Raw genomic sequence first — 24,751 nt, forward strand, 5'->3', positions numbered from 1 at the left:
TGGCTGTACTGCTCCTAGCATGTCTGTGTCTGTTAGCAGCCGGACACAGCCTGAGATAGCACTGACATCATCGCCCCGCCTCCCTTCTGGAAATGCTAAATCGAATTTAATTTTGCGATACTATTTGCAGGGTGGATGTAAAAACGCAAATGGAATCCCCCCTTTGCATTTTCATTTTAATTATTAAACAGAAAAAGCAGTTTCTTAAGTAGAAATGAAAAAGCATTTTGAAGAATTGATTTTTAATTTTAATTTTGAGTCATTTGATGCAGTTACGTTTTGAAAATGAAAACGCATTTCTGTTAAGCAGTTTTAATTGTCAAATTACACATTTCTAAATGGATTTTGCTACACATTTACCAGCGAACCTTGAACCTTGAAAATCAAAAGTCAAATACCATTTACTTTATCATTTTAATTAAGTGACAGAATAAGCGGTTTTTAAGTAGAAAATAAAAACCTTTGGAAGGATTGCTTTTTCATTTTAATTTTGAGTCAAAAAATGCAGCTTCATTTAGAAAATTAAAAAGCATTTCTGTTAATCCATTTTAATTGTCAAATTAGACATTTCTAAATGAATTGTGCTACACATTTACCACATTTTACCTTTTGAAAATGAAATTGTCATATACCATTTTCTTTGTCATTTTAATTAAGTGACAGAATAAGCGGTGTTGAGGAAGAAAATGAAAAAGCATTTTAAAGTATTGCTTTTTCATTTTAATTTTGTCTTTTATTTTTAATTATGCTACACAAATGCTTCCATACAAAAGAGCCCTGTATTTAGGATTTAGTGTTTAAGTGACAATGAGACCAACACAAACTAGAAAAATGAGGTAATGAAGGATGAAATCTATAAACATGTCTGTCTGTGACCATACTGTAAAAATCCTCAAGATGCTTTTCTTGAATGCTGATGGTGATATGTGAGACTGTACGTACACAGACCAGCAGGGCTGGGATGGGTGTGCACCTCTTACAGTGGATCATAGCCAGCAGACTAGGCAGGTGGCCCTCTCTGGCACCTGAGAAACAAAGCCTGCAGAAACACCAAACAGACCATCAGTTTCACAGTTTAGGGAGGGAAGCAACAGAAGGGGCACTTCAAAAAGTGACCAAGCTCACCTGGACGAGGTGAACAGGTAACCATTGATGCCTCCGAAGGTGGACAAGGCAACTGAGATTGGCATGATGACAGAGAAGACTCCCAGAAGCTTCTCACCAAAAGTCTGGAGAACATCACAGATAATGATCCTTTAATTATAATTTAAAAACAAGAAGTTATTCAACAGAAGGTGACATTGAACGTCTTTTTCACTACATTTGAGAAAGATCTTAGATTGTTGGTGTGTTTCGTGTTCTCCGGAGGTTTTTGTCATTTAGTGATTTACTTCATTTCTTTAAAATCTGTGAGAGAGAGCTATCCAGAAGAAAGAGGCAAGGCGGAAGAAAAGCAGCTCAGATGTTCAAACTCAGAGCCCCTCTGAAGTTCAGCCACGTTGATGGAGAGACGCAAGGCAAAACAAAAAATTAGACGGACACAAATGCCTTATTCCTCCTATAATCATTTAATCAGTCAGTAAATGAAACTTTTTGAAGAGGAACGGCTCAGGAACAATAGTGGTCAATAAAATGACTTCTTTCATCTACTTCAGCTTCTACAACTAAGATGACTGTTGAAGAAGGACAAATAAGCCATTTAGTAAAAAAAAAAAAAATGTAGCAAACAATGTGAAACTATGGAGAAGAGAAGCATGCATGAAGCTCCAAAAAGGCCGGATTCTAAAAGCTGAGTTCAGGTTCAAGCAGAACAAAGCGAGGGAGTTTGGTCATGCAGAGATGAAAAACATCCAGTCTTCAAGAAAACAAAGAAACCTACACACCTTCATGAAGAGGAGCCTCATTATGAGAGAGATCTTTATTTGAATAAACACGGGTAAAGCTTTTTTTAAGTGGAAACAGGAAGTGAAGTTGTCCATCTAACTTCAGTTTTCCACTCCCAAAACACTTTTTCAGCACCTTTAGCAAACGTTGTTCCTTCTTTGCAGCACAGAAAACCCACCACAGAGTAAATGCTAAAAAACAGACTCTGTTGATGTAGTGCTCTCCAGTGGCCCGACTGGCTTTTCACATTCTGAAATTTCCGTACATCATGGGTTCAAGGTCGTCTTCCAATAGAATCGTGACAAATATCCACAAAGTCATTTCAGAGGGGGGAAACTCCTGCACACTCATGATTTAGGATTTCTGCTGGTGAAATACACCATCTGACCCCCACAAATACAACAACCTCCTCTTCCTCAGGCTTGACGTTTCCCCACATTCGTCTACGCCTACTTACCAAGTCTCACAGTCACTATTTCGCTCTAAAGCAGGCAGTGGTCAGCCTTTCTCCCCTTCACTGACACGACTGAGAAGGTAATCAATAAACTTTACCATGACGCCCAACATAAAGTGCTTCTTCACAATGACCTCCACGAGTTAAATATCACTTGAATAAAGTCATACCCTCACAGTCTGTGGTCTCTCGGAGCGACGGCCCCCTCAGTCAGTCTTTGAATGCAGCCTAAGACATTTGAATTTGTTCTCCTATAAACTGTTGGCTCCGGGAGCTTGGGGTGCCTTCAACAGAAAGTAAATGAACCTCATTGTGCTCGCTTTCCTTTTATAAACACAGTAATCTTTTGTTCCGTTATACTGACCCGGCTCAAAAGAAAGTTAGGGTAAATTTGGCTTCTTGGAATAATCTGGATTAAATTTGATTATAACAAGAGTAAATGAATTTATAAAGTTGTAATGCATATATTTGTTTGCTCTGATGTTTGGCCCAGTTCCACACAAAAAAGCTTACTTTTCCTTTTTTTCTTTTTAACAGTATGTGGAAACTTTTCATTGAAATTACTAAAATTTGCAACAATGATACAATAAAATAATTTATTTTCAGCGTCAACTAGAAAAAGTGAACAGAGATCACTTACGGACTACGGAAAAATATGAACTGGAATTTACATTAAAGAGTTTTGTAAACTGCTCATTGTCTCTGGAGTGGTGCTGCTCCTAGGCTTGGTTACTTTCAGGAAATGATTTCCTTCAGTAGAATATTTGTATGTAGTGCAGGAGTACTCTTTGTCATTTTACTCACTACAGCAACAGCATTGGATGACAGTAGTTCCTCTGGCGACATGGAGGAGAAGTAGGCGATGTTGGTGAGCGTGTACACAAAGGTCACCAGTGGAATGGAGATGTAGATGGCACGAGGTAGATTCCTGAACGAGGCAGCGTTCATGCACAGATGATACAAACAATACCCAAAACAAATGAAACAAGCATTTAATCCCCAGGAATTGCGTTCTGAAGAGCATGATCAAACTGACAGCATTGGTTGCTGTTCTAACGAACAAATGGGGAAAGAAATCACTGAGTAAAGCCCAAATGTCTGGACGGGACGTTGCTAATATTGGGCTTCATTATTCAAAGATTTTAGCAGAATTTTCTGAACAACACGTTGTAAATACATGTTCTTAGGACGCAGAATTATTCCTTCCTTTGTACATTTGAATGTTTCTAACTTTTGTTCTTTACTAGCACCAGATTATCACAACCTTACCCAATGATTACCATATAAGGGCATATACAGAGCTGTGTGCAAATAGAAGACGCACAGGGCTTCCAGCAGAGGCTCATCCAGTAAACCGTGGCAGGAATGGGCCTGAGAAATCCAGATTACCGGCATACCATGCTGTTTACCTTTTAGTTTTGAGTCCAGTGAGAACATTTGTTTGGTATTCTCCCATTTACTCCGTTTAATATTTTTACAGACAGCAGCTGCTTATCCTGAAGACCATAAGGGATGGTTGTTTATATCAACACTGGAGTTCTGAAAGTGCCAAACTATACTATTTCATTATTTCAAGAATCAGTGACAGATACAAACAATTGGGGAGGGGCGGGGGAGGTGGTAGTAGTAGAAGAAACTCACCGCCTGGGTTCAACCACCTCTTCTGTGACGTAATTGAGGAAGTTCCAGCCGCTGAAGGCAAATGAAGCCTGCAGGAAGGCCAGAGCAATCTGTCCCACCGATGGTGTTCTACTCATTGAAAAGGCCACCTGGGGGGTCAGAGCCTCATAATTCCCTATTTCGAGAATCAGATTTTTATAGGTTACTTTAGTTTTCATGTTCTGTTTTAAGTAAGAAGGCAAAGAAATGCAGGTTTACCATTAAAGATTTGCACCAAGCCAACGACTATGATCAGGCCCAAAGCCATCAGCTTTCCAACTGTGAAGATGTCCTGAATCCTTGTGGCCAAACGGACACTGGAACAGTTCACCCAGGTCAGAAATACTGAGGACAGACAAACAAGAGACCAACAGTCATACTGGGATTTATGGTTAACAACAGTATGTGGGAGAGGCTCTTTGGTGTGGCAAAATTAGAATACAAAATGCAATCATTCATGATGCAGTGTAACCTTTCACGTTCTGGCTAAAAACAACCTCTTTTTTAATTCTGTCCTTGCAGTTGGTTCTTTCTCAGAGTTGTGTCCCATCAGCAATACAAAGCCTCCTGATTGGTTGTTTCTAACATCAATAAAACATTAAACGCTTTCTTTGATTGAATTTCTGCTACAGCAGTTACATTATTCAGAGCTTTTGATTGGTTTGGACAGCCTGATGGGAGTATGCACAAAGAACAAGGCAGGTTTAATGGTCTCTGGGATTTGGACCAATGTCATTGCAGAACTTAAAAACACACTTGAAACTGGGGCTGGGCAATACATCAATTTGACAAGAAGATTGATTTAGAAGATTTTGGGGGGGAAAATTAGAATTGCATCTTCCCAGCTCTTGGCTTTCTCTGGCTTACATTTTTCTGAATAAGGTTAGCCCGCCTGTCTCTCGCAAGGCGCACACTTGAATAAGGCATTGAGCAAAGAGGAGTTTGTTCTGCGGGGTACATAAGTGCTCCCCCCGTAACTTTTGCTACACTTCTCTGTGTGGCATTTGGCTGATGAACAAAAAGGATGTTAAACGTGGCTTTCCAAAGGGGAGCAAAAGCACACACTGGGACACGGTCTGCAGTCAGAACAAACAATCAATTGTTTATTGGTGCAGGTGCAGTTTAAATAGGCAGTGACATGGCATGACCAGAGGGAAAACACCCGAGAAGAATTCTCAATAACTGGGAGCACACCCATTGGACAATCAACCTGTTAACAGATTTTTAACAGGATCCAGACAGAACTGGAGGATGAACCTAGTGGACGTACAGCAGGATCACTGCTGCTGAAGTGTAAACCAGGTCATTGGTTTCTGTGAATGTCGTGGTAGACCTTCCTCCCAATGCTTCATTCGTAGTTTCCAGGACACTTTCAGGTGGAACTGCACCTAACTCTTGCAGCAGGTGTCGGGGCTACCTGGTCTTCATCCAGGCCATGATCTTACCTTTCAGGTCAGATGCTGCCTTGTTAATTGTAATAGTGTCATGCCAGCACTCCACCCTCCTCATCAGCACAGTCTGTTTGGCAACAAGTAATGCACATCACCTTTAGCTCTCCAATGTTAAGAGCAGACCTGCTTCAGTGTCAATTTGTCTTGACTCCTTCCTTGTCAAAGTCCCCCGTTTATCATGATTTTCTGCTACTGACCTGCACCCCTGCCTCTGACCAAGCTCAACTTCTGAGTTGCTGCATATCTTTCCGATTCACTAAAATATTTGATTGTATTCCTAAGGTCTTTCCTTATGTCATAATATGAACAATACTTATAAAAGATCACTATGTTCAGCCAGGTAACTTAATCTGGGTCACTTCCTCTTTCCAAAGTAATTGATAAGGTTTAAGTAAAGTTAGGTGGGTAGGATCAGTTAAAATAATACAAAAATTACGGTCTGTCAACTGCAGAGTAGTTAGGGGAAACCCAGGAAACAAAGAAAAGCTTAATGTGGTAAATTTAAAAACCTATCATGGTGTTTTCCATCCATCCATCTTCCTCCGCTTATCCGGTACCGGGTCGCGGGGGCAGCAGTCTAAGCAAAGATGCCAGACTTCCCTCTCCCCGGCCACTTCCTTCAGCTCCACTGGGGGACCCCAAGTCATTCCCAGGCCAGCCTAGAGGCATAGCCTCTGCACCGTGTCCTGGGCCTCCGCCCAGTGGGACAAGCCCGGAACACCTCCCCAGAGAGTCATCCAGGAGGCATCCGGACTAGATGCCCGAGTCACCTCAACTGGCTCCTTTTAATGTGGAGGAGAAGCGGTTCTACTCATTGAACCGCTTCTGATGGCAGTGAGCTCTGCCTCATGGCAGATTGCGCAATCCAATGCAAACCAGGTTGAGCGCATGCCTTCAGCTTCTTTAGCGTATGCCAATAATCTAATGCTACATTAAATCATCTACACATTAACATTTTTATTACATGTCCTAACTTTCCATTTAATAACGTATTTCATGTTTCTCTTCCTTTATTTCTATTGTGTAGTCTGTCTGTATCATCCACTTTGGAGTAGCACTATACATATATCATTCTTCTTTAGTCCAATATGTAACTGCTATATTTATATAAAGAATGCTGATAGGAAACAAAATAAGTAGTTGGCAAATATCATGTGTTGGTACAGTTCTTTGTAACTCGGACTCTTGTTGGTGAAGACACTTACTGAGGCAGGTGGCAGACAGGAGTCGAGTTGCCACATAGGGGGGAACGCAGTCTGGGAAAACAGGCTGCAAGATGTAGCTGGAGAAGGTGAGCGCAATCACAGCCAGGGTGGTGGGGTACATGATGAGAACAGCACTCCACAGCAGCAGGAACCTTCAAAAGACAGGCAGGGGACAGTCTGTGCTTCAAGCTGCTAGAAATAGACTCAGTTTGTAGGAAAATAATGAAAAGCACATCAGCTTCCTCAAGAGATAATAAAAAGTTCTAAACATGATAGAAAAAAATAACTTTTAACAGGTAGAATTAAAAAAAAACCTCATGCATGCTCAATCATTAAGGAGGTTTTAACTCTGAAGACATTGTCTGGTTGGTCTCCCACCTCACTTCAGGCACAAGAAACCTCTCGACAACCAATAGGGGGGTGTTTACACACCCCTAACAAGGTTAATACTGAATTTCTGAGTCATCAGGGGGTATTCCAGAAAGGAGATTATGCTAGCTCCCACGGTAAGTTTGAGGCTAAGGAAGTGGATAACCTCAGCTTTCTGTTCCAAAAACAGAGGTATGTTTCAAGATAGGTCCTGTTGCCATAGCAACTCATGCTCTGAACATAACCTGGTCGGGAGCAGGTTTAGTTAAAGGTTAGTTTGTTTTCAGAGAGGTGAAGCAGCATGGCGTGTCCATTTGAAGATGATTTAGTGGATGAAGAAGCTCAGATAATACTTTTTCCACCATGAGAGGGTGATAAGACCACATATGGATGTTGGAAAAATAAACTATTTACATTGATCTAACTTAATTATTTGCTTCAGTTAAGATACATCATTTTTTTAGTTCCGTCAACTTAAAAATAACACGTAGTTTTCAGACAGTTATTTTACTTTCATTCAAATTAATTCAATTAAGTAAGTGCAACTTTGGTGCTGCTGTTGGATCGGCGCCGCAAAGGATTGTGGGATCCCATTCCCTTTGCCTGTCTCGACAGATTTGGGTTTAAGTGTGGGTTTTTGTCAAAGTGTGTTTAGTTGTTTAGCTGTTTTACTGTGTTTTGTTTAGTTATTTGTACTGTTATTGTCATGGTTTCAGTTTTTGGTGTCTTGTTTTTCGCTTTAGTTCTTGTCCTGTCTTGTTTGGTTCTGTTTCCTGTTTTATTTTGAAAGGTTTCCTGTCTTGTCATGTTTCTTGAGTTTTACTTCCTTTGGTCCCCATCTGCCCTAATCATGTTCACCTGTGTCTTGTCTGCCCTGTCTGTATATAAGTCTTGTCTCTGCCTTCCTCCTGTGTTGGTCCATTATTCCTGTCTGGTGTTCAGGTCATGCCATGTTCCATGTTTCTCGTCACGCCACGCCACGCCACAGTGAGTTTTTTGTTTTTGTTCTGACATCCTGCTCTGCAGCGCTTTTTTTTTTTTTTTTGTGAATTAAACCCACTAGCCCTGATCCTCATGCCTCCGCCTCTGCATCTGGGTCCAACCGGCTCTCGAGCCACCCCCCACCGTGACAGTTATGTTTAATTCTTTCTTCACCATGAGTGAGAGGATGATAAGGTTATTTAGCACACTTACTGCCTAGTGGCGAAATGTTTACCGTATTTTCCGGACTATAAGCCGCTACTTTTGTCTCGAACCCTCCACCCTGCAGCTTATTCAATGCCATGGCTAATTTATGATTTTTTTTAACTGCTGCCAGGAGCACTCCAGCAGTCTCAGTGGGGAGACACTCACACCAACAGCCAAACAGCATGGATCTCACTTTAGCTCTTAGACACTTAAGTCATGCTGCAATAAAAGAAGCCCCCATGCTCAGCCGCATCCCACAATCCTTTGACATTAGACCCAACGTGCACGTGACCTCCACTACAATATGACGGAGCTTTCAAGTTAAAAGCAATCGTTAAAAACGGTGTGAAAAAATCCACCATCACCAACTTCACTGTGGAAGGAAACTTCTGGTGCACGCCGAGCAGAGCCGCGTGGAGTGCGTGCCGCGCGGGCTTATAAGTCACTGCTGTTCTCTTTTACTGGTATGTTTTTTCATCCAGCCCTGTTATTTCCACATTGCTGCCGTGTTACTGTTGTGTCACAGGCGGAAGGAGGGGAGAGCTGCTTTCGCGTTCCGCTGCAGCTCCCTGCTCCTTCTTAAACACGCACGCGGTTTCAGCACATATACATCCTCAATCTACAACACAGTGTGGCGAACGGGGGGTTAGCCCCGCCTTAAACCCCTAAGACTCATGGGAAGTCGGGAATCTGAGTGTGAATTTCCACACCATGATTGAGGGAGCTGTTAGCTGAAGTCAGAACTATGCTTTTAGGCAGATGTGGGTGTGTTCAAATAAATAGGCTAAACTACTATTTACTCCTCCCTCTCTGAGACTACCGTGATCTCTCAGTATTCGGGCCAAGGTAATCAGTGATGCACCAGTTGAATCGCCATAACATGCGGCTTGTAAACAAATATGTCTTGTGTAGGAAAAAGTGGTTAATCCTCATTAAATTGAGAGAGTGCGGCTTGTAATCAGGTGCGCTCTATAGCCCGGAAATTACGGTAAATTGGAGGAACGGCATATGATTTAATGTGCCATGTTGCAAATCCATTTTTGTTTCATTAATTTTGTTATAAAAATATCTTAGACATATGAGAGTTCAAGAAGTACAATAAATTAAGATGGAAAAACATTTAATTGAATTAAAGGAAAATGACATTTAGTTAGATAAATATGTAAATTTGAGTTGTGAAAAAAAATTGAGTTGGATAGACGAAAAAATTAGGTTGAATAATTTTAACTTAATTACTTAATACCAATTGAATTAATTCATTTAAGTTGGATAATTTATATAAACATGCTTCACAATGAAAATAGAAATGAGATAGAAACTCATGCGTTTACTTTGTCCGTTATTTGTCTCCAATCAGAAACTCTTTATTTTGCTGATGATGCAGCCGTGTTGCTTTTTTGATGGACGTATAATCTTCATACCTCGTCATTTAAATCTATGACTCCGTCTCACTGAAGTATAGCGCTCTCTTTTTTTTCTCCACGTGTTTCCATGGTGACTCTGGAAATCGGCGATCTATTGAGAATGTCTTTATGTACCTGCTGTGCACATGCATTAACCCAGGGTTACCAAGTCGAGCGTAGTTATGCTAACTTATATCTCTTGGAACCGACATACCCAGGGGGGGGTATTCCAGGATGCATGTTTAAACTAGCCTGACTTTAACCCTGAACTCTGGCTGAAGTCCGCCTGAACTTGCTTACTCTGGGTATGTCGGTTCCAATAGACCAGATATGAGTTAGTGTAATTACCCTCGACTTTGTAAGCCTGGGTTAATGCACGTGCACGGCAAGTACGTAAAGACATTCTCAATGGATTGCCGATTTCCGGAGTCACCATGGAAACACGTGGAGAACAAAAGAGAGCGCTATACTTCAGTGAGACCGAGTCCGATTTTTTTTTAAAGACAGCGTATGAAGATTATAAACCCATCAAAAAAGTAATAATGCTGCATCAGCAAAAAGAGTTTCTGATTGGAGAAAAATAACAAAGTAAACGCACGAGTTTCTGATCTTATTTCTATTTTCATTGTGACGCATATATATATAACTTATCCAACTTAAATTAATTCTATTGGTATAAAGTAATTGAGTTACATTTATTCAACCTAATTTCTTATGTCTATCCAACTCTATTTTTTTTCCAACTCAAATTTACATATTTATCTAACTAAATGTCATTTTACTCCAATTCAATTAAATGTTTTTCCATCTTAATTTATTGTAATTCTTGATCTCTCATATGTCTAAGTTAGAGCCTACAGATATTCTCATTTTTATAATAAGATGAATAAAATAAAATGGATTTGATGTCGGGTACCGGGGGCCAGGGCGGTTAGGTTCACCTTCACTTCCGGGTTGAGGCTTTTATTTGTTAGGTTCCGGTTCGGTGTTCTGTTGTGTTTCTGTGGACTTGACGTCTTCATCGCCAGCACCTGTTTACTCACCTGTTGTCAATCACTGTTGTGTGTATATATACCTTGTGTTCCTCCTCACTTATCACTGGATCGTTCTCTTATGACTGTCACTAGTTTACGAGTCTCAGTGCCTTCCTCAGGATTAAAATCCTTGTGTTCTCAACTTCTGTCGTCCTGCATCTTGTGTCCACGCCTTCGTTCCTTGACATTTGAAACATGTAACCATACACCATATCTCTGAATTTATCATTAAACCACCATGTAGTACTGGTGCTATATAAACTCACCCTCCTTTTCCTCCCTCTCACTCATGGTGCAGAAAGAATTAAACATAACAGGACAAATAACTCGGCAAAACACAGTAAAACAGCTAAACAACTAAACACATTTGGTCAAAAACCCACACTTAAACCCAAATCTGTCCAGACAGGCAAAGGGAATGATATCCCACAATCCCTTGCGGTGCCTATCTAACAGCAGCACCAATGATACACCTACTTAATTGAATTAATTTAAAAGAAAGTAAAAAAAAATGTCTGATAACTATGTGTTATTTTTAAGATGACTTAACTAAAAAGAATTGATTTATCTTAACTAAAGCAAATAATACAGTTAGATAAAAGTAAAAAAATGTTTATCTTTCCAACATCTATATGTGGTCTTTTCATCCTCTCATGGTGGAAAAAGTATTATCTGAGCTTCTTCATCCACTAAATCATCTTCAAATGGACACGCCATGCTGCTTCACCTCTCTGAAAACAAACTAACCTTCAACTAAACCTGCTCCAGACCAGGTTATGTTCAGAGCATGAGTTGCTATGGCAACTTGACATACCCTGAAACATACCTCTGTTTTTGGAACTGAAAGCTGTGGTTGTACACTTCTTTAGCCTCAAACTTACCGTGGGAGCTACATAACCTGCTTTCTGGAATACCCCTCTGTCTTACATCTCATGGAAAACACACAATGTTTTGTTTTGTTTTTGTCTGTAAGGATGGCCTTTAGCCCTTATGCTGTCCTATGGGGTCCAGATGACCCCACCCTTACATTGACATGTTCTCCCTAACATGATAAAGGTGGAAAGATTTCATGTAATCCATGGACACCAGTGAAGATCACAAATCATTGAAGAAAAAAGGTTCAGCGCACTGTCTAGTGGACTCTCTATTTAAAGTGCCTAGGATAGAACAAGGGTTAGTTTGTTTGGCTTGATTTGGGTTTGGTTTTCTAAGGTCCATGTCATGTTCTCTATCGTTGCTTGGTTTTCACCTTGCCACAGTCTCACTTGCTTACTTTTGGTAATTTTCCACAGCTGTCTCACTACCAAAGAGCCTGGTTGTCAGTTCACCTTTGTCGGGCCAACTATTTGTTTATTCTTCTGTAGTGTTGTCATGTTTAAAGACCCACCCCAATGAAAATGGTCTTTTTGGTGTTTTTAACATGTTCTTGTAGCATTTTACTCATGATGGAGGACATTTATATAGAGAACATCAAGATTAAAACTGTGTTCATGAGTTTTTTTTTTTTAATGAAACTGTGGTTAATCAAGAGCACAGAGACTGCGATGGCCAAAGACTTCCTGTTCCACTCCAGTTCTGATGGATCCATGACGTCTTTTTTTGCCTTGTCTGAACTGGTATCTGGATCAGAACTGGCCGGCTGGATAGCTACGATATCGCTCGCTGTTTCTTTGCTAAGTAATGTTAGCTTGGGGTTGTGTGTGGCTGTAAGCTAGTGGGAAGGTGTGTAAACAAAAGAATGATGGGAAATCAGCAGAGAGTTACTTCCACACCAACAGTTTGGCCCACAACTCAGAGGCAAATTTCTGATGAACCCCTGCCGCTCTGCAGAGAATATGTCTAAAAAACAACAAAGATTTTTGGATTTTGGCAAGAAACTGCATAATTTTAATGAAATGACCGCTGGAGACACTTTTACAATAAATAAAATACAGTTGGAGTGTTGCTTTAATTGTAGGTGTTCTTGTCAAGTTTTAGTTTCTTAAGGTTTTATGAGTCTGCCATCAATACGGTAGACCACCATGCTGCCATCAGGAAGTGAAATCAAATGAATCCTGAGGTAGATTACTGCAGGGAAATCAAATCACTTTTACATGATGCTACTCCACTTTGAAAGAGAGACGGCTTACATGTGAGGAGGTGAAGGTGTAGAAACCCGGTTACTTTTGGGCAAATACACCTGCAGCTGGCTTCTCTGGGTTTTTCCTCTGAAACCATCTTAGTTAAATGCATGAAAATACTCATGAGATGAGGGCAGAACTCTCAAAAAACTCTCCATCCTCGAGCAGCACAGTGGTTGCTGGTTCTGCCTCTCTGTTTAAAAAGTGTGCTGTAATTGGAGCTTGTGCAGCAACCCCGTTGTCGTGGTGACCAGCCTCATGTCAGGATGGAGGAGCAGTTCAAACAAATATTAGCTCTTCCTGGGTCAGTTGTTTGTGTCTATTCACTACATGAGTGTGTCTCTCAGCTGGTAACAAGGTTTAGCTTTGCTGAGCAGCCGTCTGTGTACTTAGATCACCATGGCAACAACACATAGCATTCACACTGGATTTACCATTGCTCTAGTGGGAATTCAGGACCCGGTTTACACTGAGAGTATTAAAGCTCCCACTCCAACCATCATTTGATCAATTGCCAAAGCAATCCCAGTGGTCTTTAAATGATTACGCTGCTTTTAGCCAAAAAACAGGATAAAGTTCATTAATCAAATAGATCAACTTGTTTTCTAGGACATAGTTTCTGCAGGGCAGAGGTTTACTTGAAATTTACATTTGGGTTGTGTGTGGGACTGTTAGCAAGAAAGAAGCCTGCGCTGATTTCCCATCATCCCTTTGTTTACACACCCTCCCACTAGCTTACACCCCCTTACAACCCCCAAGGTAAAATTAGCATGGCACAAAAATCAGCAAGCAATATCAGAGCAATCCAGCTGTACAGTTCTGAGCCAGATACCAGTGCAGAAGAGGAAAACAAAGACGAGCATGAATCTATGTGTCTGGTGCATCAGAATGGAGCAGAGCAGGGAGCAGGAGGCCTGCTGGTTGTAACTGCTCCTGCACCTTATGTGTGCCTTTAGGGTCTTTCACGCAGACATGACTTCCGATTCATGCTGTGGCTGTTTTCTTCCCTCTCCAAACGCAGAATTGTCAGGACCTCCTCTCTTTGGTTCTCCTCCTCCTCTTTGGTTCTTCTCCTCTTCCTGGTTCTCCTCCTCCTCTTTGTTTCTCCTCTTCTTCTTGGTTCTCCTCCCCTCTTTGGTTCTTCTCCTCTCTTTGGTTCTCCTCCTCTTTGTGGTTCTCCTCCTCTCTTTGGTTCTCCTCCTCTTCTTTGTTCTCCACCCCTCTTTGGTTCTTCTCCTGTCTTTGGTTCTTCTCCTCTCTTTGGTTCTCCACCTCTCTTTGGTTCTCCTCCTCCCCCTCTTTGGTTCTCTTCCTCTCTTTGGTTCTCCACCTCTCTTTGGTTCTCCTCCTCCCCCTCTTTGGTTCTCTTCCTCTCTTTGGTTCTTCTCCTCTATTTGGTTCTCCTCTTCACTTTGGCTCCCCCCTACTCTTTGGTTCTCCTCTTCTCTTATCTACGTATAGTTTGGACTAGAAGGGGTTTAAAAGTTCTTGGGGTTTATTTGGATACAAATGAGTTTCAGATGAAAAATTGGGATGGGATGTTGGACAAAGTTTGTGTGAGGTTGTCTAAATGGAAATGGTTGCTACCTCAGCTGTCTTACAGAGAACGCGTCCTGATTGCAAACAACCTAGTGGCCTCGATGCTCTGGCACACACTTCTGGTTCTCTCTCCTCCTAAGGATCTACTCACCAAGGTGCAGCGTGTGCTTACCGACTTTTTCTGGAACGGTAAACATTGGACACGAGAAGCTTCCCTGTTTCAGCCGCTCTCTGAAGGGGGGCAGGGATTAGTTGACGTCACATCCAGACTGATGGCCTTCAGACTGCGAACTGCCCAGCGGCTGCTGTATCACAGCAGTATGCGATGGCTCGACACTGCCAGAATCCTCCTAAGAAGAGCCGGAGGTCTTGGCTATGACAAGCAGCTCTTCCTTTTAACCAGAGGACGTCTAGATTTGAGTGGTCTCCCTCCTTTCTATAGTTCAGTTCTTGAAGCCTGGAGAGCGCTAAAGTTTACTCGGGCTCAGGCTGCCATTCCTGGACTGTGGAAATGTGAAATGTGAATTTTGTGGGACATCTGAAACTCTGGCACATTTGGTAATTGAGGGTAACAGGCTAAGGGGTTTGTTCACACTTTTGGAAGACTGGTGTCTCAGGCTCGGAAGTGTTTTCCTTCCCATTGTTCGTTTTTGGCCTCAAATATACGGCCCGAAGGAAACATGTACACACCATTCTCAATTTTATTTTTGCAACAGCAAAACTCGCTATCTGGTTAACAAGGAAAAATCGGTTACTCTCTGTTGGTTGTGCGGATGTTCCCTTTATGTTTATTTGTCTTCTGAAAAGTCATGTGAATGTTGAATTTGCTTATTTTAAGTTGATCGACGACCTGGAGGGAGTTCTGTGTACTATCGGGGAGGATAATAACATTGTGTTCCAATTCTGATGGATTACAAGCTACATACTGTTTTTTTTTTTTGTTGCTCCGCAATGTGGTACCTTTTTGGTCTTATTTTTCTTTTAATGTACAGTGTGTCTTTATTTTAATGTGATTTATTAAAGTTTTGTAAAAATCAATCTCCTCTTCTCTTTGGTTCTCCTCCGCTCTGCATTGTCATTGAAGTGAACTGCACCAGAGTCCATCTGCAGACACCCTCAGGAGGACCAGAGTTCTCTTGTTTGGTCCAAACCAGAGATCAGGTGAAATTTCACACCTGACCAACCAGGACGGACGATCAGAGAAAACCAGATCTAGATCAGATCAGGATCAGACCAGGCAGTGTGTATGTCCTATTGCGTCAGAACCTGGTGTCACTGTAGAGGAGCTGCTGGACGTCTTCGCCTCATTTTTTCATCTCTTCAAAAATTAACTGCCTGTAACTGTTCGCCACTCAGTTAAATATTTCTTTGGAAGAGTTTGTACTTTTTACTTACATGTTTTTGAACTGAAAGGTGTTTTAAAAAGGAAAGACTCATGAGAGGAACAGCTGGCTGTGTGGGGAAAAGCCCAACGTTCTCTATGATCATCAGCACAGAGTAGGAGAACCACTGAAATGGGAAAAGACTTTTCTTACCCCATCAGACCACCAAATATTTCTGTCACGTAGGAGTAGTCCCCTCCAGATTTGGGAATGGTAACTCCCAGTTCAGCATAGCACAGGGAGCCCAACCCAGCGATACAGCCTCCGAGAACCCACACTACCAAGGCCAAACCAACCGAACCCGAGTGCTCCAGGACGCCTTTAGGAGAAATGAAGATCCCAGAGCCAATTATGTTTCCTGAGAAAACAAAGATTAAAAACAGGAAAATGTGAAGGTGCATGTTTCCACAGGCAGAAGCCTTCATGTCAAAAATTGCTCCTTTTTGCAGATAAAGGTTTGTTTCTGTCTCAGTCAACAGCTGGAAAAGAGGATTTTATCCCCATAGAGCTCCATCTGGGAAAGTCTGACCAACACAGTTTACCTCAATCCCTTTTTACCGGCTAAGCTACTTATTCTGAATAAAGCCAGACAGGATCAAGTTTCGGTTACCTATTTCCTCTCTATCTATTACTTTTTGGGTTTTTCTGGAGCCTGCCTGTGCTGTCTGTCTTTGGTGTCATGAGGCAAAGACTGCAACAATGAGCCTCTTTAATTGGGAACATGATGATTGCATGAACTCTAGAAATCTCCTTAAAAACTGGTTTACATGCTAAAGTCAGTAATCAGATTACTCTCATAGCTTGTATACACATAGAGACAAATCTGTTGTGTATTTTGTTTCTATCTGAACTCAGACTGTTAACAGAAAACCCATACAGAGTTTATGGATCTATAAAAAGGCTCAATATTTCTGTAGTTAGAACGCCGTACATTATAATGTCAGCCAGCGTTCAGCGGCCTTCTGTTTTCTATCTACATTGAAACTATCGTCTTCCAGCTGTTTATACACGGTCCTAAAGGTTAAAGTTCAAGCTAAATTAGATCAAAATATACCCATGAAGAAAAAATCCTGTTGCTACATTCATTACTAACACGTTTTTTTTTTATTACAATGGCTCTTTTTTTTGTAGGTTTGCAGATTTAAGGAGAAATAAAGCATTTGTACCAAGATGGACTGGTTTATAAGGAGGTTTCTCTGAAAAGGAGAGGAATGAAGGTCAGTAGGACAGAGAATCTATGTGTAAATGAGGAACTCAAGAGGGCAGTGAGGTTAAAGGGAGCAGAGGTGGAGAAGGTGGAGGACGTCCAGAACAATCCAGAACAGGGAAGAGGCGTGTGTCTTGTAATCTTTCCTTGATTTCTCCCTGACGTAGACTGGATTTCATAATCCTAAATTAAAAACATTTCACTCTACCGACCCCAAAGCTCCTCCCCTTCGTCTCCTGTGCTTCCCCTTCCGTCCTGCAGCCAAAGACTTTCTTCCTGGTTCTTTTGTGTCAAAGGAGTTTAGAGTTTTGTCCTGCTGTTTTGATGCAAATTCCAGCATTTGCTCTTTTTTGATCAAAACATATATAAATATATTTTCCTTTGGACATCTTCACCCCCCGTGAGCTCTCTGGGATAGAAGTGGCAATCTGGAGAAGAAGAAGTGTTAAAGAGGAATGTCAAGGCTATCAGTCAGAAAGGAGGAAAACCCTCTTGGCCCCAGTTCTCAGCATGCAGTGTAGAGTAGCCACAGGCTTCCAGCATTCACACTGAAGCCCCCCCAGGAACACAGAAAGCAGCCAAGTGTGCACACAACCGTTACATAACCTGACATTAATGATCCTCCCAGAGCTGGGGAGAAGCTCTAGCCCACAGCATCTCTGCATCTCTGCAGCATCGCAGACACAAACTAATCCCTCTGATTTGATTTGAGTTTGAAATGCTGACCTGCTCTGTGGTGAACCCATCTGACTAAAGGGCAGATGCTTCTGGACAGTCTTCTCATTTCTAGATGGAAAGGATCTACTTCAAGGAGAAACAGGAATCCTCTCATCTCAAACCAAAGACAACATGATAAAAAGCCTTGAAGCAGCATTCCTGCAGTCATCAGGGTGAAGTCCTGCAGAATGTTCCACACTGAAATGACTGAGAAAACCATCCAGAATCCTCGTCATCATCACACAGTTCTGCACACCACCCTAATGACAAATACTCCACCAGCCTTTTCTTCATCTGTGCTCCTCACGCATGTTCTTAACACCTTCCAGGTCAGTCGTGTTCACAGGAACACGCGTTCACCCCAAACTGTCTTCTGCCGCAGAGCATGCTCAGGACAGCAGCTGTGTATGATGACCACTCCCACCTTTACTTCTCTTATGGATCTAGGAAATGTAGTCATAGCTCTGGAAAAATGTGTAATGTTACTTTGACCCACCTTACAAATGTACTCAGCAATCTAAGTAAAAGTTTCACTGTAAAAATGCAAAAACGTGTTACCAGTGAACACTCACACAGTTTTTCAAAGGCATTTTCCTTCTAGTCTTGCAGCTTTCTTAGAAACATGTTCAGAAAATGTTAATTCTGCCCAAAATGTTAAATGTTGCTCTGCACTGATCCACAAACTGCCTGCAGTCAAGTTAGGCTGGAAAGAACTGGAGCAATTAGGGTTTCTGTGACTGTTGTGTTGTTTTGATGTTTAAAAATCAAAAAGGGAGCACATACTTATCAAGTCAACAGCACTACCGGACTCTTGCAGTCCACAGGATTTGGGGTGTGAAAAAATGAAAAAGGTCCGTACGAAATGTTTGCTTCTGACACTTACTGACCCTTATTGACCCTTACTGACCCTTATTGACCCTTATTAACCCTTACTGACCCTTTTTGACCCTTACTGACCCTTATTGACCCTTACTGACCCTTACTGACCCTTATTGACCCTTACTGACCCTTATTAACCCTTACTGACCCTTTTTGACCCTTACTGACCCTTATTAACCCTTACTGACCCTTTTTGACCCTTACTGACCCTTATTAACCCTTACTGACCCTTTTTGACCCTTACTGACCCTTATTAACCCTTACTGACCCTTTTTGACCCTTATTGACCTTTATTGACCCTTACTCACCCTTACTGACCATTATTGGTCGGGTGGCCGTGGTGCAGCGGTAGGGCGGTCGACCCACGATCGTAATATTGCAGGTTCGATTCCCGCCTTGCACGCCCATGCGTCGAAGTGTCCTTGGGCAAGACACTGAACCCCACCATGCCTCTGGTGGTAGGCGAGCACCTGTGTTTGGCAGCGAAGCAGCCACTAGTGTGAGTAAATGTGTGTGTGACTGGGTGAATGGGTCCGTGACTGTAAAGCGCTTTGTTCTTGTCGGAAGAAATGCGCTATATAAGTATACGCCATTTATTGACCCTTATTGACCCTTACTGACCCTTGCCTGTTCCTTAAGTGTTCGCTGCAACCTGTCACTAGCAACATGCCCCTAGAAGAAAAATGCATGAACATCTTTGCTCTACAGACCACTGAGTGGTCTATGACCTTGGTGTTTCAGAAGGCCACCTGTGTGCCCCTTACAGTTTATACCAGTTTTCCCTCCCAGACAGCCCTCATCCACCTGTGTGGGCAGTGGTGACAAAGGCCTTAGAGGAGAAGAAGATGAGGTTCTGATCCAGTTTCAGCCTGTTGTCTTTTTCTCTGGTAGAGCAGCCAGCAAACTGCCAGCTGGAAGCAGGGAGACGCTGAACCCTGATTCTGTCAGACTGCATTGTGGTGTTTGCTGTCAAACCCCACGTGAGGTCAAACCAGGAAAGGGGCACTGCGCACACTTCCATCCCCTCCATCAGTGAAAGTTCCTGCCGGTTCCTACTTCCTCATATATGCAGCTTTAACAAGATGTGAACCAGTTTAAGAAAATGAATGAAAAGATCTAGGATAAGAAGATTCTGGCTTGTGTTTGTCAGTTTAGCTCCGCCCCTTTATGTCTTTGGGATACAGTCTGCAGATCAGCTGCTGATAAAAGTTCAAAAACTGCATGTGTGACACTGAGGCTGGACTAAAATAATTTGAAGTTAGTTTCTGATCACAGTACAGAACATGTTCTCGCTTTTCTGTGCAGCAACATCACAGATGAGTTCAGGCAGAAAATCAGGGAAAATCCCAGAATAATCTCTAATCTATCAATGCAGACAACATCATGACGCCCTCGCCAATAGTCATCCATCCATTGGTCACCTTTTTCACCATAAAGCACTTTGTACATAGAGACAGCAGAAAAAGTCAAAAGCTATAAAGACGAAGACGGCCAAAAGAAAGCCAGAAGAAAAATGGCAATAGAAAGGTTGAAATGGAAGACGTGAAGAACACAAACAATAAAAGTATGATATGCAGTTCTCTCAAAAGGTATTAGAAATTCAATGTCACTTTCTTTTTTTATACCCAAGACATCTGAGTTTTAGATCAAAAGATGAATATAAGACTAAAGGTCAGAATTCCAGCTTTTATTTGATATTGACATCAAGATGTGTTAAGCAACTCATTACAGAGCATCTTTTCTTTGTACCCACTCACGTTTTAAATGAGCAAAAATATTGGAACAGACAATATTAAATTAACTTAAAATGACAAAAATGTAATATTTGGTGCCATAAACCTTATTTGCAGTAACTGCTTTGAGGCTGCAAACCGTTGACTTTACCAAGTTGTTCCTTTTGTCATTTGAAATTCTGTTCCAGGCCTTCATTACAACGTCTTTCAGTTCTTTGGTTCAACTGCTGCTGTTACTCTTGGCCGACCTGTTCGATATCAGTAGTTTCTTTCTTTTTCAGGACATTCCAACTGATTTCACTGGTTATGCGCAATATTTGTGCAATAGTTCTGAATGATTTTGCCTCTTCTCTCAGCTTCAAAATGGTTTGCATTTAGATAAAAGATAAAGTCCCACATTCTGTCACACACCTAGGTGTGCGAAATTTGTTCTCTGCATTTGACCCATCCCCTGGGGGAGCGGTGAGCTGCAGACGAGCCGCGCTCAGGAGGCAGCAGCGTTAAGGCTCTTGCTCAAGGGCCCTCACTGGGTGATGTTAAATGCTCGCCATTGATATGCTAATTGCCCTATTACCATTGTTCATTCCCCTCCAGGAATCGAACCTTGGATTCCTGCATGTGTGGGTTTTAAGAAAATGTGCAATGTCCTGAGTTGTTTAACATATCTAGATGTCAATGCCATGCAATAAAAGCTGGTATTCTGAACTTCAGTCTCATATTCATCTAGTGATCTGAAACCCTTCAGTTTACCACAAAAGCAAAGGTCTTGACTATGCTGTTCCACTGGTTCTAGAGTGGAACATCCATAACAACGCTGCTTCTCTGACAGGAAGAAAGAGCGACTGCTACAACATGAAGGAAACCAGCATTCTAAATCCACAGCAGCATCTGCAAGGCAGGGACCAGAACAGGGACCAGAACAGAGACCAAAACAGGGACCAGAACAGGGACCAGAACATAGACTAGAACAGAGACCAGAACAGGGACCAGAACAGAGACTAAAATAGAGACCAGAACAGGGACCAGGACAGAGACAAGACCAGGGACTAGAACACGGAGAAGAACACAGACCAGAACAGGGACCACAACAGGGTCCAGAACAGGAACCAGAACAAAGACCAGAACAGGGAGCAGAACAGGGACTAGAAGAGGGACCAGAACAAAAACCAGGACAAAGACCAGAACAGGGACTAGAACAGGGACCAGAACAAAAACCAGAACAGAGACCAGAACAGAGACTACAACAGGGACCAGAACAGAGACTAGAACACGGATCAGAACAGGTACCAGAACACAGACCAGAACACAGACCAAACAAGGACCAGAACTGGGACCACAACAGAGACCAGAACAAAGACCAGAACAGAGACCAGAACAGAGACCAGAACAGGGACCAGAACAGAGACCAGAACAGAGACTAGAACAGGGACCAGAACAGAGACTAAAATAGAGACCAGAACAGGGACCAGGACAGAGACAAGACCAGGGACCAGAACACGGAGAAGAACACAGACCAGAACAGGGACCACAACAGGGTCCAGAACAGAGACCAGAACAGGGACCAGAACAGAGACTAGAATAGAGACCAGAACAGGGACCAGAACAGAGAATAGAACAGGGATCAGAACACGGACAAGAACACAGACCAGAACAGGGACCAGAACAGAGACCAGAACAGAGACTAGAACAGGGACCAGAACAGAGACTAGAACAGAGACCAGAACAGGGACCAGAACAGAGACTAGAACAGGGAGCAGAACAGAGACTACAACAGGGACCAGAACACAGACCAGAACAGAGACTAGAACAGGGACCACAACAGAGACTAGAACAGAGACCTGGTGCCTGTTGCACAAAAGTAGGATAAGGGATTAAGCCAGGATATCTTGGTGATCCTGGCTCAATTGATCCCCAATCCGGTTGCACTAAAGCTGGATAGGGGGCAGGAGGATATGTTATGGTATAAATTACCATGGAGATTTATTCTGTGGAGCTAGCCTGCTCCAGACCAGGCTAAATTCCAGGATCTATTTAATCTCATCGCTAACGTCAGTCAGCAGTCGCCACAAATGGAAACCAATAGTTATTTCACTGCTCACTATACATTGTTATCACATATAACTAGACCCACTGTCATTATTTAAATGTTTGTGATCATTAATTTCAATCATTTTGGATAAATAATGAGTTTTAGATGATGTTGCTATCATTAGATAATTTACAGTTTCCCATAGACTATAAGGCTATATGTAAAATGATAGAATATTAGGGCCACAGAGGGGAAAAAAAGACAAGTCATAATATTGTAACCAGTTGTTTTAAAGGAGGATAGTTGTTAAAATGACAGATGTGGGGCATTTCGTGAAATTGTACCTCAGTATGGTTTCATAAACGAAGACATGCTGAGGTGCCAGAATATGAAGTATCACATTGTCATAACTATCAAAAGTGTAAAAAGAATATGTTGCTTTTCTGCAGAAAGAACCAGTCTCATAAATTTATGACTTTATCCTTTTTCCTCAGTGGGGCCCTAGTACTCTGTCATACAAAATAATACACATTCCATTAAAATATGAAAACACAATGTGTAACATTATGTTCCTTTATTGAATAAGGATAAAACAAAGCAGGTAAACTACACTCAAAAAACGTTCACTTTGAATGAACATAAAAAAATTATGGAAATGATTTCCACATCATTAGATGGCGTTACTTGAACAAAAATGAATCATATTGGTCCTACTTAATGTACTTAGGTTCAAACTAATAAATTTAAGTTGATTCAATCTAAATACTGCAGTTGGACCCAACTTTAAAATAATATTGTTGCTCACTCTCAAAAGATAAAAGTTGATCCAACTTAATTGAATCACTCCAATTGGTCACACCTCATTAAATTAAGTTTATTCAACTTACATTTGTATGACTACCTAACACAATTTATGTTGATATTACTTAATTTTTTGCTTTAATTTTATTTATACATCTGACAATGATAAGGTTTTCCAAAGTTTCAACCAATGGGTCTTTAAATTTTCACATCAAAGACATGAAATGCGCAGTAATGTCCCACATGACAAGACAGGAGTTCAAATAATGCAAATTCTGTTTTAAGTTACATGAACAGTTTACTGCACAAGGGGTTTGGTCATCATCCTCTCCCACACTCATGGTGCAGAAAAGAAATAAAACATATCAGTTTAAATCACAAGTTAAAACAGAGTAAAACAGCTAGACAATAAAACCCACGGACAAAAACTCACACTTAGACCCCAATCTGCCCAGATAGACGAAGAAAATGGAATCCCACAAATCCTTGCGATTACTAATGTATCCAATTCAACGGTATCATGTTGAATCAACATGATTGAAATTAGTAACTTTTAAATGGATTATTTTTATGTACGATCGACATGATTCATTCACGTAAGATTAACAAACATTAACATTTTCTGGTTGAAATGACAAGTTACATTTTCATAAAATTAATTGGCTGGTAATTTAATTTAAAAAAATCTTGAGTCTGCTTTATCACTGTGGCGGTGTTGCCTTTCTTCTTAATTATATCTTTTACCTCCTCGTATGCCTCCATGAGGATTTGTGCTTCCGACGGGGAAAGGTACGCGGCCCTAGTTGCCATGGTAAATCAGTTTATCTGTGATCTGTGGAGGGGTCTGTTTGAGTGAGCCGTGAGCGCGCACCTATCCAGGATTGGTTACACCTGGCTTGATGAATCCGTGTCTGCTCATCCTGGCTTGGTGTTTGTGCAACCGATTAAGCCAGGACGCACATGTTTTGGATTCATTGAGCTCAGCTTAGTCATTTATCCCGGATGTCTTAATTCTACTTTTGTGCAACAGGCCCCAGAACAGGGACCAGAACAGAGACTAGAATAGAGACCAGAACAGGGACCAGAACAGAGAATAGAACAGGGATCAGAACACGGACAAGAACACAGACCAGAACAGGGACCACAACAGGGACCAGAACAGGAACCAATACAAAGACCGGAACAGAGACCAGAACAGGGACTAGAACAGGGACCAGAACAAAGACCAGAACAGAGACCAGAACAGGGACTACAACAGAGACCAGAACAGAAACCAGAACAGAGACTAGAACAGAGACTAGAACAGAGACTAGAACAGACCAGAACAGAGACCAGAACATGGACCAGAACAAAGACTACAACAGGGACCAGAATAGAGACTAGAACAGAGACCAAAACAGGGACCAGAACAGAGACCAGGACAGAGACTAGAACAGGGACCAGAACAGACACTAGAACTGAGACCAGAACAGGGACCAGAACAGAGACCAGGACAGAGAATAGAACAGGGACCAGAACAGAGACAACAACAGGGACCAGAATAGAGACCAGAACAGAGACTAGAACAGGGGCTTCAAGGTGGGTTTTTCTGTTGGTTTTTAAGTGAAATATTGGCAAAACTCCAAGCTTCTTCCTCCTCATTTCTTCTTCTTATCAGTGAAAGCCTGTTGCTGTTACCTACTCGGTTCATTCACTTT

General features: G+C 41.7%; 1 protein-coding gene across 1 annotated transcript in view; it reads right to left on the minus strand.

Moving 5' to 3' along the window:
• Positions 1 to 24,751, minus strand: part of LOC101165956 (asc-type amino acid transporter 1) — a 43,976-nt gene that overhangs the window by 18,672 nt on the left and 553 nt on the right. The window contains exons 2-8 of the mRNA XM_011472821.3: positions 15,842 to 16,046; positions 6,654 to 6,805; positions 4,217 to 4,342; positions 3,980 to 4,133; positions 3,143 to 3,266; positions 1,126 to 1,229; positions 943 to 1,039 (exon numbers count right to left, since the gene is read on the minus strand). Coding sequence (XP_011471123.1) covers positions 943 to 1,039; positions 1,126 to 1,229; positions 3,143 to 3,266; positions 3,980 to 4,133; positions 4,217 to 4,342; positions 6,654 to 6,805; positions 15,842 to 16,046 — 962 coding nt within the window. The remainder of the gene's footprint in view (positions 1 to 942; positions 1,040 to 1,125; positions 1,230 to 3,142; positions 3,267 to 3,979; positions 4,134 to 4,216; positions 4,343 to 6,653; positions 6,806 to 15,841; positions 16,047 to 24,751) is intronic.

The sequence above is a fragment of the Oryzias latipes genome, chromosome 6 (assembly GCF_002234675.1).
Source record: "Oryzias latipes chromosome 6, ASM223467v1".
Taxonomy (NCBI): Eukaryota; Metazoa; Chordata; class Actinopteri; order Beloniformes; family Adrianichthyidae; genus Oryzias; species Oryzias latipes.